The sequence below is a fragment of the Dipodomys spectabilis genome, unplaced genomic scaffold, assembly GCF_019054845.1.
Source record: "Dipodomys spectabilis isolate Male_0828 unplaced genomic scaffold, ASM1905484v1 ptg000588l, whole genome shotgun sequence".
Lineage (NCBI taxonomy): Eukaryota > Metazoa > Chordata > Mammalia > Rodentia > Heteromyidae > Dipodomys > Dipodomys spectabilis.
The window spans coordinates 650,722-665,431 of record NW_024871265.1 but is presented as its reverse complement, the minus strand read 5'-3'; the positions used below and the strand labels follow the sequence as shown (position 1 = coordinate 665,431).

At 41.4% G+C, this 14,710-nt stretch overlaps 1 protein-coding gene across 1 annotated transcript; it reads left to right on the top strand.

Annotated features, from left to right (window-relative positions):
- The first annotated feature begins 145 nt into the window (after nt 1-145).
- On the top strand, nt 146-3,446 carry Il36rn (interleukin 36 receptor antagonist). The gene is made up of 4 exons (XM_042670951.1): nt 146-178; nt 1,689-1,774; nt 2,884-3,011; nt 3,222-3,446. The coding sequence occupies exons 1-4, from the start codon at nt 150-152 to the stop codon at nt 3,444-3,446; spliced, it is 468 nt and encodes a 155-aa protein (XP_042526885.1). The 5' UTR covers nt 146-149.
- The last annotated feature ends 11,264 nt before the right edge of the window (nt 3,447-14,710 follow it).

The following is a 14,710-nucleotide window of genomic DNA, read 5'->3' as shown; positions in this document are numbered from 1 at the left end:
ATCTATAACCTCTGTTCAGGAGAGGCTGATCCAATGCTAGAGGACTCAGGGGCCTGCTTGTTACCCAGACCTCTATCAGCACAGCCTTTTCTGTCTAAATTTTTTCTACTGTTTGTTTCAAAATAGGGTAGCCTACTGTGGAGCTCAAGATGGTCCTGAGTGGAGCATTGTGCTTTCGGTGAGTATCTGAACCTCTGATGTGGTAACCTTGAGGAAAGTGAGTCCCTGGCAGAGTAGTCCAGCCTAATGAAAGAGGATGGGAGGAGCTCTACTTGCCCAGTTGGAGCGCTCACTAGTACACCAAGTAATCTGGGAAGTTGGGACCAGCATTTTACTGCCTTTAGGGAATTTCTAGCTTTCTTGCATATAGGAATGTGACTGAGCAAGGCATCTCCCTGCTAAGTAGGGGCTAGTAACCCCATTGTAGAGCTGCTGTACAGCTTGGCCCATTCATAGTGAGAATGGATCAGGAGGCCCCATTTTCTAGAATCTTACTGTTGCCACCTACAGCAATGAATTGACATCTATCAGCCACTAGGAGGAAAGTACAATAAAAAACCACTAATCTGTCTTTCCATTCATTGGCATGTGCTGATTAGGCTCTCATCTCTGCCCCAGAATTTACAGTGCTGGGTAAGAAAAGAGTCTTTTTTCTTATTGAAGTCAGTCTGGTTCAGTCAGCCATTTACCTCTAAGGCTTCTGTGGATTGAAAGTATTTGAAAAAATAAACATGCACAGACTGTTTTCTTATTATTTCCTTGAAAATGTAGTACAACAACTGTTTACATGACATTTATATGACATTAGGTATTCTAAGTTATTTGGAGTTGATGTAAGTACATGGGATGGGATGGATAGGTAATATTATGAGCACTTGAGCACCTGTGGCTTTTGCTGGGACTAATTCACGGTGGAAACTAAGGGTTGACTGTGTCCTGTTTTCCGAACGTGTCTCTGGGACTTAGTTACATGAGATGCTCTGATGGAGTGAAGGTGGGAGATAGCCTGTTGTACAAGATCCACAGCACAACTCAGCTATCAACTGAGTCTTACCAGTTGTATAGCTAGTTTTATCAAGTTTGGCCAAACGTCAAACCAAGTTTTATACTACTGATGTTTTCTCTCCAAGTAATACTGGAAGAAAACTGCTTTTGGAAGAAAATCAACTAGTTTCATCTATGAGAAGTATCTAAGAAAATTAAAATATAAGAATTTTAAAATAAGTACTCATTTTGGATAGAATATATGGCCAGATGGAAATAAATGTACCTTGAAATTTTCAGTAATTATTGGTGAATCAGGAAGAGGTCTGAGTAGTATCTAACACATCATCTAGTCTAGCAATAAAGAGACCCAAGTTCAGGGAATGTAAGCAACTTGTCTTTTGTGGCCCAGCAGAAAAGGTAGCTGAGTCTAGGATCCAACTCACAGTCCAGCTTCCTTTCTAATAGAGCACAGAGAGGAGATTGGATAGAATAGGAAAAGTTGAATAGGTAAAGGAGCATAAATGGGAGACCAAGGGATCATCCCATTGTTAGGATATGGCTAGGAAGGAAGGTTGTGCTGTTGTATTAGGTACAATGGGAAGAGGATAAGACAATATGCCTGAGATTGGAGGACACTCTGGAGCCTGAGCAAGCTGGAGCACTAACCACTCCCCTAACAGAGTCCCTTCCTGATGTTTCAGAATGAAGGATTCAGCCCTGAAGGTGCTCTATCTGCGTGACAACCAGCTTTTAGCCGGAGGGCTGAATGCTGGGAAGATTGTTAAAGGTTGGTGTTAGAACATAACTGTGATTCTAGGCCTTTGAATCTTCTGCCTATAGTGGCTCAAATCCCAGGTCTGACATGTCGGAGAGTCATAAACAAGTGTTCTAGCAAAGCAAAGACCCAGGCCTTAAAGTACCTAAAGTCTCTGTGCAGAAGGAGAACATTTTTGAGAACAAGTGGTTTTCCATTTTGTCTTAGCAAGTGCTAAAGAAGGGATTCAATGTGCTGCCTTTCCTTACTCACATGTGGGTGGGCTTTGCCTCTCAACTCTGGGCTCATCCACCCTCTGAAGGTCATGTTCATCCAAAGTGGTGGGATCCAGACAGCAGATGGTGCTATCTGTCCTCCTGTTTATGCATGCCTATGTATGTGCACAATGCATGCATACATGTAATGTGTGTACTCATAAGTGTGTATGGGTGTGTGGGGTGTAGAAGGATATACAGAGAGGAATGAGATATTTTCTGCCCACATGAATCTCATGGAGATTGTGAGATATCTAAACAACTCTAATGGGAGGCTCATCAAATCAAGTTTCAGAGCTAGATGCTGGTTGGTGGTTTATCCCTATAATCTTAGAAAAATAAGGTCTAAGGATAGTAGTTTGAAGCCAGGGAGATCAGAAAAGTCTGAGAGACTCAGTCTACAAAATAACTGGCAGTGTGGCTCAAATAGTAGAGAGCCAACTGAGCAAGAATAGCAAACTAGCATGAGGTTTTGAGTCCAAGCCCTAGTACTGCTACGAACAAAACAAAAATGATCAAAACATCTGGAAAGAGGTGTGAGAGTAAAGGGTATTAAAAGCAGTATTTGGAAAAGTAGTCTCCTGAAATTTATGGAAGACATGATGATTTGGCCCTGAGCAAGGGGTTTGAGGTGGGGAGTGGTAAAACACATTTCTGTGCCTTGATGTCCACTCTGGACTGGTTAACAGAAAATTGTCCTTCCCTGTGTGACAGCTGTTAAGATCCTTCCCTTTTTCCCAGCTTAAAGTCAGGATGCCTCACACTCCTGCCCAGAATCCAAGTCCTGCTGTTCAGAATCCAGGACTTGAGTTAGAATGGACAGACAGAAGGGGAGCCAAGTTTCCAATACCTTGTCTTTACCTGTAGGTGAAGAGATCAGCGTTGTCCCCAATCGGTCACTGGATGCCAGGCTCTCTCCAGTCATCCTGGGTGTCCAGGGAGGAAGCCAATGCTTGTCTTGTGGGATGGAGAAGGAACCAACTCTGAAATTAGAGGTGAGTCCTATTGGGTCATCATCATCTGGGATTAAGCCAATAGATCCTGAACAAACTCTGTCTTGGTGTTCTGTGCCTGGGCACCTTGGGGACCCCTTACAAGTGCTGTGGATCATATCTTTATCTCTCCCCAATGGCCCTTGCCTTGCCTAAGCATCTTCCTACTGCCCCTACTCCTGTCCCTCACTCTTCATACCCTTCTGCTGGCAGCCAGTGAACATTATGGAACTCTACCTTGGTGCCAAGGAATCCAAGAGCTTCACTTTCTACCGACGGGACATGGGGTTCACTTCCAGCTTCGAGTCAGCTGCATACCCTGGCTGGTTCCTCTGCACTGTGCCAGAAGCTGACCAGCCTGTCAGGCTCACCCAGATTCCTGAGGACGCCACCTGGGATGCTCCCATCACAGACTTCTACTTCCAACAGTCTGATTAGGACACTGTGTATCCCCTAAACTCCCTGGGTACTGTCAGCCTGGACAGGGACAGAAGTAATCTAAGAGTCCTATACTGGACTCCCACCTCTGACTTACAAGGCACTCAAGTACTCTCTTTACCCAGTTTGGGTAAATTCTGAGATTTGGGGCACAGTCCATACATCCTTTCTCCACTGGGTACTATTATTGGAGTGGAACCTTGTAAGAACCACATGGGATAAACTGGGAGCAAACTAGGGGTTGGAACTGGTGAAAATCCTTTATTCTTGATAGTTTATGACTCAGTGCCCCACATTTCCACTGGAGTACCTGTCAGTCCCCTCTGTGCAGGAAGTGAAGTGCCACATAATTAGGGACCAAGGTCCATAGCTGGCCTGGCTCCTCCTCTTTCCCTTCAATCCTGTCACCATGGACTGCTGCTTTCTTCCATCTTTGCCTAGCCTGTGACCCTGAGGTGAGAGGGTAGTGGTATGGAGAAAACAGCTTCAGCTGAGAAGCTAGAAAGAAAGAGACAATCATGCCATCTTTAAAAAAAAAAATGAGTCATAATTAAATGCTAGAGGCTGGTCTCCACTCATTTGGAAAGCTACTTATGGCTAATGAAATAAGAAGAGCATGTTACAAAGTAAAGTATCTTACTATTACATTTTTGTATTTTTAAAAATGCTATCTACATGTTTCTGCATTAAAAAAAAGTCTGCCTCAATTGCTTGCATCAATTGTAGCAATGTCTGAGTAGTGGCAGTAATTGAAACTTTTCTTTCTCTTTACTTATTTGTACTTTTCAAGTTTTCCATAATGAAAATGGATTACTTGTATAATAATAAGAAATTAACTCAGGCATCTGTGGTTCATGGCTGTAATCTTAGCTATTTAGGTGTCAGAGATCTGAAGATCAAGGTTCAAAACCAGCCCAGGCAGGAAAGTCCATGAGATTTTTATTTCCAATCTGCTGCCAAAGAAGCCATAAGTGGAGCTGTGGCTCAAGTGGTAGAGCACTAACCTTGAACACAAAAGCTCAAGGACATCACCTAGGTCCTGAGTTTGAACTCCAGGACTGGCACAGAAAAGAAAGAAAGAATGAATGAACGAAGGAAGGAAGAGAGGGAGAGAAGGAGGAAAGGAGGGAGGTAGGAAGAAAAGGAAGGAAGGACAGAAAGAAAGAAAAAAAGAAAAAGAGAAAGAAGGAAAGAAGAAAGGAAGGAAAGAAAGAAAGAGAGAGAGAGGGAGGGAGGGAGGAAGGAAGGAAGAGAAGGAAGGAGAGAAAGAAAGACAAAAAGAAAGAAAGAGAGGGGCTGGGGAGGTGGCTCAGTGGTAAAGTGCTTGCCTTGCATGCATGAAGCCCTGGGTTCGATTCCTCAGCACCACATAAGCAAAAAGAAAAAAGACGGAAGTGATGCTGTGGCTCAAGTGGTAGAGCGCTAGCCTTGAGCTGAAGAGCTGAGGGACAGCGCCCAGGCCCAGAGTTCAGGCCCCATGACTGGACCCCAAAAAAAAGAAAGAGAGAGAGAGAGAGAGAGAGAGAGAGAGAGAGAGAAAGGGAGGGAGGGAGGGAAGGAGGGAGGAAAGGAAATTAATCTTGTAAATATTGCAAACATCATTTCTTTTTTTTCTTTTTTCTTTTTCTTTTGTCGGTCTACCACTTGAGCCACAGTGCCACTTGTGGTTTTCTAGTGGTTTATTGGAGATAAGAGTCTCACGGACCTTCCTTGCCAGGGCTGGCTTTGAACTGTGATTGTTAGATCTCAGCCTCCTCAGTGGCTAGGATTACAGGCATGAGCCACCAGCGCCAGGCTTTGCAGACATCATTTCTAACCATTTTCAGCCTCTACTTTCCTGGAGCAAAATTCAAACTGAACTGAATGTGGCTGCTCCAGGTGGCAGGAGCCAGGATCAAGAGACAGATCCTGACAAAGGCACCTTGAAAGATGTGAAGCATTTTGTGGTTTGAATCACTTGGGTAAGAGAGCTAGAGGAGGAAAACAAAACAACAGCAATAACAAAAGCACAAATAATAAGAAAAACAATCCATTCTGTGCTCTGTCTTGGAATGACCACAGCCTCTGAAATCCCAAAGTATGAGGCCACATCCAGGAGACCTGTTGTACTGGTTTACCAGTGCCCTTTCTTTCCACATCCTTATCCTGCTCTCAATCTCAGACTGTGACTTGACTTGGCTGGTGTAATTAGTTAAAGCAGGCTCATTCTTGATTAGGGTGGTAGACTGATTCCCATATGAGTAGTGGCCTTTGCAAAAGAGGTTATGGGAGGCACAGGGAAGAAGCCTATGTGAAGATAGAGGTAGGAGTCTGAGCACCAAGCATGATGCCATAAGCCAAGGAATGCAAAGAGCTGTGGCAATCACCAGAAGCTGGAAGAGGTCAAGGAGAATTTTTCCCTAGAACCCTACTGGTTCCTTGATTCTAGACTTCTAGGTTCCTGATGTGGTAAAAGACTATCAAAGCTGTAAAAAAAAAGATTAATACACTTGCTAATGGCCCTCATTTCCTGCTACGCAGTGCTCTGTGTGAAATCTGTCTTACCCTGAACCAGTAACAGAAGTGATGATCTCTCCTCTCTCTTCTCTCTTTCTCCCTCTCTGTCTCTCATCATTCACTAAGGGGGATGTCAGCCCCATAGACAGATTCATGTAGGGATAACTGCTAACAGCCACTTGTGTGTCTTCTGTGCCTTCAGTGACAGCAACCTCATGGACCCTAAAGCAGCACCACCCAGCCATGATTCTCCAGGTTCCTGCCCTTTAGCTTAAAATCCCTTGAGCCATTATGTACTGATAATCAATATTCAAAGAAAGACAAATATATAAATTCATTTAATGATGCATATTTTATATTTTCATTTTCTATCCCCAAATGAACACCAGCCCTCTCAATCCAAATATTCTGTTTTAAAGCTTAGCATGCTAAATATGTGAAATATTCTCTGCTTCTACAAGGTTCAGCTCATTCTTGACTACTCATATACATCTAACTCTACAAGCCAGGGTTTTTTTCCAATGCCCTACATAACCTCCTGGAAACTTTCAGTGGAAGCCAATGGAGTACTCTAGATCTGGGATCCAGGTATTCTACCTGCTGCTCACTCGTCAGCCTAGCCTAGTTCAGAGTTTTCAGAGAGGCCAGCAAGATAGAGTCTCAAGGGGCATTCTTCACCAAGTGAAGCTGAGGTTCCATAGGCCACAAGGTGTATAGTTCTTACTATAACCCTCTCAGGGCTTCTGAGAACATGGGCTCAGGTGCCAGGCTGTATTTCTTTTCTTTTCTTTTCTTGGTCATGGGGCTTGAACTCTGGGCCTGGGCACTTTCCCTCAGCTCTTCAGCTCAAGGCTAGCGCTCTGCCACTTGAGCCACAGCACCACTTCTGGTTTTCTGAGTGGTTTATTAGAGATATGAGTCTCTCAGACTTTCCTGCCCAGGCTGGCTTTGCAAGATCCTCAGATCTCAGCCTACTAGGATTATAGGCGTAAGCCACCGACGCCTGGCTCATGTCCTATTCATGAACTATCAATAGTCAACTTCATGATATACCTGTGAGATTGGTGATCTTCACATATACTCTCAGCTTAAAATATTACTTATATTTTAATACTTTGGTAAATGCCACTTCCTCCAAGAAACTCTTGCTACGTTAAGATCCCTGGTCTTTGGCTCTGTCTGGCAATACCTTGTGCATACCTCCCTGCACTGTAATGAGCTGGCATGGAGTCTCTGGCTCTAGGGTGACCTTAATGTTGGGCTGCAACACTTTGTTTTTAAATACTTATTATTGTGCTTGACAAATGATAGAACTTTGTGAATATACAGTGTGGACACTCTTTCCCCATCCTGGAATATTTATTCCCTCTCCTCCACCCATACAAACCCTTAAGGGAATAGCTCCAATTACATCTTATTCTTGAAAATTCCTTGAAGTGATTTCTTAGTCATTTGTGGTAAAAGAGAATTCAAAAAGACTTTAGCTTGAATGAGCTGACATTAGTCAGGAGAGGACAAAACACAAAATGCTATCTTTGGGGATGTGTATGCTGGGAGACTGTGTTCAAGTGACAATGACCTAATGGCTTTAAGTTTCTGTAATTTTTTCTATAGAACACAGGCCTGGGTCTATGTTTACAGAGGGGCATGTCTACATAACATGGGGTTTGCACCTGCTATTGATATTGTTGAGGTTATAGGCAAGAAGCAAAAGTGCAAGAGTCATTATTCTGAAGAAACAAAACACAGGGAGCCCTCTTCAAACACTCAAAGGGACATACCTTTTTTTGTTGTAATTCTAGAAAACTCAAGAAGGATCAATGATGAGTATATATACAGAATCTTTTTTCCTAAATAATTCCAAAATCCATATAAACCATCTGCTTCTTCTACATGTTGTGAAGTTCCTAACTAGGAGTTGTTGAGGAAAAGCCTTATCAACCCATGTCTCAACAATGCTGTTGCATAGGTTTCTCCATTTGGAAATGATGATGTTATGATTCAGGTTATTTTACTTCAACAATCTTTTTTGGTCAGTCCTGGGGCTTGAACTCTGGACCTGAACGCTGTCTCTCAGCTCTTCAGCTCAAGGCAAGCACTCTACCACTTGAGCTACAGCATCACTTCCAGTTTTCTGGTGGTTTATTGGAGATAAGAGTTTCACAGACTTTCTGCCTGGGCTGGCTTTGAACCTGGATCCTCAAATCTCAGCCTCCTGAGTAGCTAAGATTACAGGCATGAGCCACCAGCTCTGACACTATTATCCCCGATATACCTTCGGCCCACAATTTAGAGAGTATAGTATTTTAAACTGTTTTTTCACTAAACATAATGGCTCATGCCTATAATTCCAGCTACTTGTGAGATACATGTTGGGAAAAATCACAATTCAAGGCCAGATGGGGAAAAACAGTTAGCAAGATTCTGTCTCAATAAATAGCCTGACATGATGGTTTATGCTTGTGGTCCTAGCTATGTAGAAGGTTGTAGGTAGTAGTATCACAGACTGAGGATGGTCCTGGGCAAAAACCTTGAGACTCTACATGAAAAATAACTAAAGCCATAACAGCCAGAGGCATGAGGTAGAATGCCCCCATGTAGACAGCATAGGGCCCTGAGTTCAAACTCCAGTACTTAAAAAAAGTCTTTAAATGTTTATTATTTGTTCCCCAGTTACAGATATTTAACAATAGAAACTATGAACTGCATATCTTTGTCACACAGCAGTGTAAATGACTGATACACACTCAAATTCATCACCTGATATAATACCTTAGACTTTGGCTCTTCCTATAGAACAATAAGAAATTGGGAGAAGTTATGAAAACTGAGCACTGGCATTAAAAAGGAAAAAAATCTAGTATCCCCCACACCCCCTTTCTCATTTCTCATCCTGATGTCTTTAACTCTGTATGGAACTTTATAAATGACTTGAGAGAAGAAATTACAATAAGGCTATTATGCCCAATCTTCTTCCTTTAGGAAGGATGGATAGATGAATAGATGACAGATGAGAAGATGGGTAGATGAATACGTAGATGATCTAATGGATGGATGGTGAATGGATAGATGGAAAATTAGATGTATACACCCAATAGTGTAGAGCACATGACATCTGCCCAATTTCAAGATGAATCTGAGGTCCATAACAGATGAGCTTCCCCTTGGACATCAATTTCATCAATGCAATATTTATTAAAACTTGTCAGTTGCACTCATTGAAAAGCACATTTTTAAACAGGGCTACATTTGTAATGTATCAATTCCTATTCTCAGTCTGGCTCTCTGATCAAAGACATGCACTAGAAGTCATTCTGTCCTTGGCCTCTTTAGATGTATTTTCTTGCATTCACCACCTCAGCAAGCCTCAGATGGAGCCCAATGAGCTTCAAAGATGTCTGACCCCAACACTGTTTGTCCACTGCAAACCACTAATAATATATTCAATGACAGTAGCAATAGAGTAGGGTTCAATGCCTGGCCTCTCCTAGGCTTTATGGGTGACTCTCTCCCCCTTCAACAAATACTCATTAATCTCCCCACCTTCTTATTATCCATACTGTATTCAATGCATTGTGAAATAGCTCTTCTTCCTCCCTCTCCTGGAGCCAATTGCAGAGATTGAAGCAGGGCTGACCCACCCTGACCTGACAATATAAACAGTGTTGATGCCGTAGAGAAATCAATCTGAGGTTCAAGGCACCAGGGCTCCAGGCACCTAGGATCTGCAGGTCAGTGGTGGATGTGCAGTACTGATTCTCCTTCATGCTCTTCTTTTTTCTTCTTCCTCTTCTTTTTTTCTTCATTTTGTCAGTATCTCTGAAATGTTCTTATGCCTCATGACATGGTCTCTAAGTAATAAAGGATCATTTCACATAACAGGGTGGGATGCTCAGTAAATCTGGGAATTCGGTTGGGATTGGGAAGTACAGATTAAGTCAAATCAAAATACTTAGGTATTCGGAACCACAGGTTTTAGGAAAGTCATGGAAGAAATCATCTAGGACAGTAGTGTTCAAACAGTGCTTGGTGATGTCTGGAAGTGTTTTAAAGGCCCAGAACCTCTTGCTTTAGTAACAGCAGCAATGTTATACTGTCATCATGCCCTGTGCAGAAGACGCAGATTCCTTTTTCTTCTTTACTTTGATTCAGCTTCTGTGTAAAATCTCAATATGAAACTTAACCCCTCCTAAAAAAAGAAACTTAAAACCATTTTGAAAAATAGTAACCTTGCTAAAACTCTCACTAAGTGGCCCAAGGATGAAAAGAAGAAAGACAAGTTGGTAGCAGAGCTATGTCTAGATTCCAGCCTCACACTCAAAGCCTGCTGTGTGTATTTCTGTTTTCTGAGCATTTAAGTTTATCAACTTTTACAAAGGAAACAACAAAATAATTTAGCAGGAGTGAACAGAAAGGGTACCATAGAAAAGAAAGGATTCATTAAATTCAGAGTAATGGAATTATAGACATTTTTACCTAGAAAGAATTTAAGAACCATATAGTCTTTTCCCATTAATTTATATACACTGGACCTGAAGATTGACAGTTAAGTGAGATGAGCTTGTATGTCTGAGCACTTAAATAGGTTAGTAATGAGACAGAACTAGACACTAAATATAGATAGATAGATCGATAGATATATAGATGCTGTGACCAATGATCTTAATCCTGAGAGAGCTGAATGGATAGTGATAAGGAGGGATGACTTTTGAGGAGGATAATCAAAGATTACACTGAATATTCCCATTGAGAAGATTTTAAAAAGTATCATGTTGCCTGGTGAGGTAGTTTAGCATCTACAAAGAAGTGAGATACTATCATATGAGCAAATCAGGGGCAAATGGTGGTAAAATGGAAACCACTGTGGATTGTCCAGCTGACAGGAGACAAAGGACAAGGGGGGAACCAATGTAACAGCGATATACATAAGACAATATGTTGGAAAGATCTGTATAACTTGGGGGTGGGGTGGAGTGAGTGAAAGGAGGAGAAAAAAGAGGAAAGGGATAACAAGTTTGACAAGAAATGTATTTATTACATTACTTATGTAACTGTAACCCCTCTGTATATCACCTTGACAATAAAAAAATAAAAAATAAAAAACAACCACAAAAACCTTAAACTTAGACCTCTAATTTATGCTATAGTTTTATAAATGTTGTACCTCAACTTTGACAAATGCAATGAATGCACTTTTGCAATTATGGAAAAGATGAGTTCCAAGTTTCTCAAATAGAATGGTTTGGATTAAAGGCAAAAAGTCAATACTATTAGTTACCTTGGTGACTGAGAATGTAAAGTTATTTTTTAAAGGAATAATCCATCATGATGTGTTTGTTGGCATAGCAGACTTAAGGGAAGGAGATATTGGAGATGTTTTTAAATGCTTCTCAGCTTTGATGATGAGGGAAGTATTATGGAAGTATGAGAAATAAAATCGAGAGGCATAGTGGATAGGAAAGAGACCATAATTAACGTGACCAAAGATGTATTTTGGTGAGTGTAATATCCTGTAGACTTCTGGAGATAAAGGAAGATATTCAGTTTGGGTCTGGGAGGCATTAGAACAAGGTAATCATTGAAGACTTGGAAGTCAATGAGTTGCAATTCCATTGAATATTAAATAAAAGTGCTTAGGATAGTTTCTTGTGTCTGTCAGCATTGGGGACAGCATTAGAAGCAGGCAAAATCTATAATGGGCCTGTGCCTGAGACAGAGAGATGTAAAGGCAGTCAATCAAGGTCAAGTGCTCTGAGATGGCAGTGACCAAATAGCAAAGGAATCAAAATAGTCTTCGGATTTGATTCACTATTGATTTGACTCTATTATTTGACTCTACTATTGATTTCATTTGGAGAGAAGAGACACTCCACAATAGATAAAATGTAGAAAATGAGAAGAGGAGTGAACAGATTTGATGTGCAGAGGAACATGGAGGGAGCTCAGGGCAATTTCTTGGTAGTATTTAATCAAAGACAGAACGATTGGAGTATTCTGAAACAGGCTACATCTGGGAATAAGTGACAGGGAAAGAAAGATGAATAAAGATCAAACTCTAGTGAAAAGTCATTTGGGGGCCAATAGGGAAGGTAAATCATTATGGATGGAGTGTGTGATACAGTGCAGAGTGCCTTGGTAGAAACTCAGCCTCAAATCCAGGCTCTCTGATGGACCAGAATACAGCTTCTCATTCCTACTCACTCCATCTCTATCTGGCCAGAATTCAGGCAGAGGGGACCTGATGTGGGAGTCGGTAGAAAACACTGGAATATTGAGCTGTGCCTGGATGGGAGAGTTCTAGTACCCAGTTAAACTAAAGCACTACTCAACTTCCTCTAGCTCTTTGAGTTGATATTGACAAAGAATTGGATATTGACCAAGAACGGGAGACTGTCTGTCCAATATTACACAAGACCCTCCACTTTCTCTGCCCCCTCATTTTGAGCACAGCTACTTGGCTTCCCATATTTCTGCTTCCACAACTAAAAAAGGCATAAGTCAAGCTAAGAGGGATCATAACACTGAATAGACTTGCATAGAGATCAAGCTACTGCTGGGATATCTGGGCTGAACATCCCAGTTATTTCTCTGTTACTCAAAGTGCAGTCCAGGGACCAGCAATGTTCTTATCACCAAGTTGCATGTTCAGAACTGAGAATCAGGCCCCACCTTAGATTTTGGGAAGCATAATTTATATTTTAACAAAAGCTACTTGAGTTTATATGTTCAATAAAGGATGGCAAGCGCTGAGCTAATTTTCTGATTCCCAAACCCGATTCACACTGGAATTATTTCAAGTCAAGACTTTGCAAACAAGGACCTAAAGCCAAGCAAATGGCATTACCAAGATTCCCCTAGGTGATCTGGAACAGGCACACTTGGAGTTCACTAACTTTAACTGAGCAGTTTCTTAAAAAATAAAAACATATTACAAAGAAAATTCATGTTCTTTACAGGAATATTCTCATCAGATATTAAAACACAATCACTCATAATCAGCCATAGGTAAGAGTTGCATCAACACTGACAGTGTGTGTATGTGTGTATGTGTTTGAAGACTTAAATGAGGTTGTATTATGTATATTATTTATAACTTGCATTTTTCACTTAATATATTTGGAAAGCTATAATGCTATAAATTTTTTGTAATGTTATCTTCAGTGTACACACATCTCTTATTTCATCAATTAGTCATACTTTTTAACTGTCTATTGCTGGACATTTAGGTTGTTTTCAACTTCTCTATATTACAAAAAAATGCAATGAACATTTTTATAACTAAATATATTGGCAAGTCAATTTTTTCTGAAATAAAGGCAATGCATGCAATCACAGCATATGTGGGATGTTTTAAGTCTATGCTCTATAATACCAACATCCATCAGAATTTTGCCTGTTATACTTGACTTTCAACAACTCCATATCAAGATCTAGGGATTAAAAATTACTTATCTAAGGTGACAGTGAAGATCCCGTGCCTCTATGGCTACAGACCTATTCCTTCTAACACATAGGTCATAGAGCTCAGCAATATTGAGATGCTCTGAATTCCTGCTCTGAACAGGAATACCTGCATCTTTGAGAATCCCTTGTTTTGAGCATCTACCCCTCTCTGAGCCAACTCCTTTCTTATGACTTCCTTTCTTCTTCCATGATTCATTTTCCTTCTTACATATTCTTCTTTTCTTTCTCCTTCTTACTTGGTGAAATCTACTTAGTATAGTCCAGCTGTGGTCATACTCACATTTACTTTTATTTATTTTGGGGGGGGAGGTGCAGTTTTGCCTCTAATTGGCTGTGGTTTACTTTCCATGCTAGATACTGGGTTGGCCTTTCTTTTTTTCTTTTTTTTCTGTCGTGGGGCTTGAACTCTGGACCTGGGCACTGTCCTTGCTTTCTTCAGCTCAAGGCAAGCACTCTACCACTTGAGCCACAGCACCACTTCTGGTTTTCTTGTGGCTTATTGGAGATAAGAGTCTCACGAACTTTCCTGCCCAGGCTGGCTTTGAACTGTGATCCTCAGATCTCAGCCTCCTGAGTAGCTAGGATGACAGGTGTGAGCCACTGGTGTCTGGCTAGGTTGGCCTTTCTGAAGGTGGTCATTTCAGGGAAGAACTATGGGATGGGATCATCAGCCAGGAGGGAAGAGAGTCCTATGAATTTTTGTGTATCCCTTATATACCTGTAGATTATTTTCTTCAATGTAGATTATTCACTGTCAAAAACTCTGACTGTTAAGCTTGTCTTTTTTTCCCTACATAACAGAGCAGGACAGTTTGGGGAGGTTCTCTTTAAACATCGGGAGAGTGTGACTGGGGATACTTTTAACCATGCTGCTCTTCCTTTGGGCTTTAGATGTCTAAGTTCTTGCTAGATAGGGAGATGGGACATAGTAGCCTTCCAAATGCATTAGGAAGTGGGACTTGATCTGCTCTGTGTTCATCTCCAGTCTTGGGGCTAGAGCACATCTGACTCAACTCTCATCCAGGGTAGCGTCCTACCCTAATTTGAAAAACCTGTTCTCTTGATAAGAGCTAGCCCCAGCTCATGCATACCCCAAGCTCATTCCCGTGCTGGGACTACTTGTTCTCAAAGGAGAGAGAGGTCAGTCTGTCTGAAGCTTGATAGGCCAGGTCTATAATTGCTTTAGTAGCCTATAATTGGGTGTTTCTGAGTCCAGTATGTCTTGCCCCTATTTTACTAACACTTCTCTCTAATAACCTATTTCTTCTTTCCCTTAGTGAGAACCAGATCCCTCAGTTCCAAGC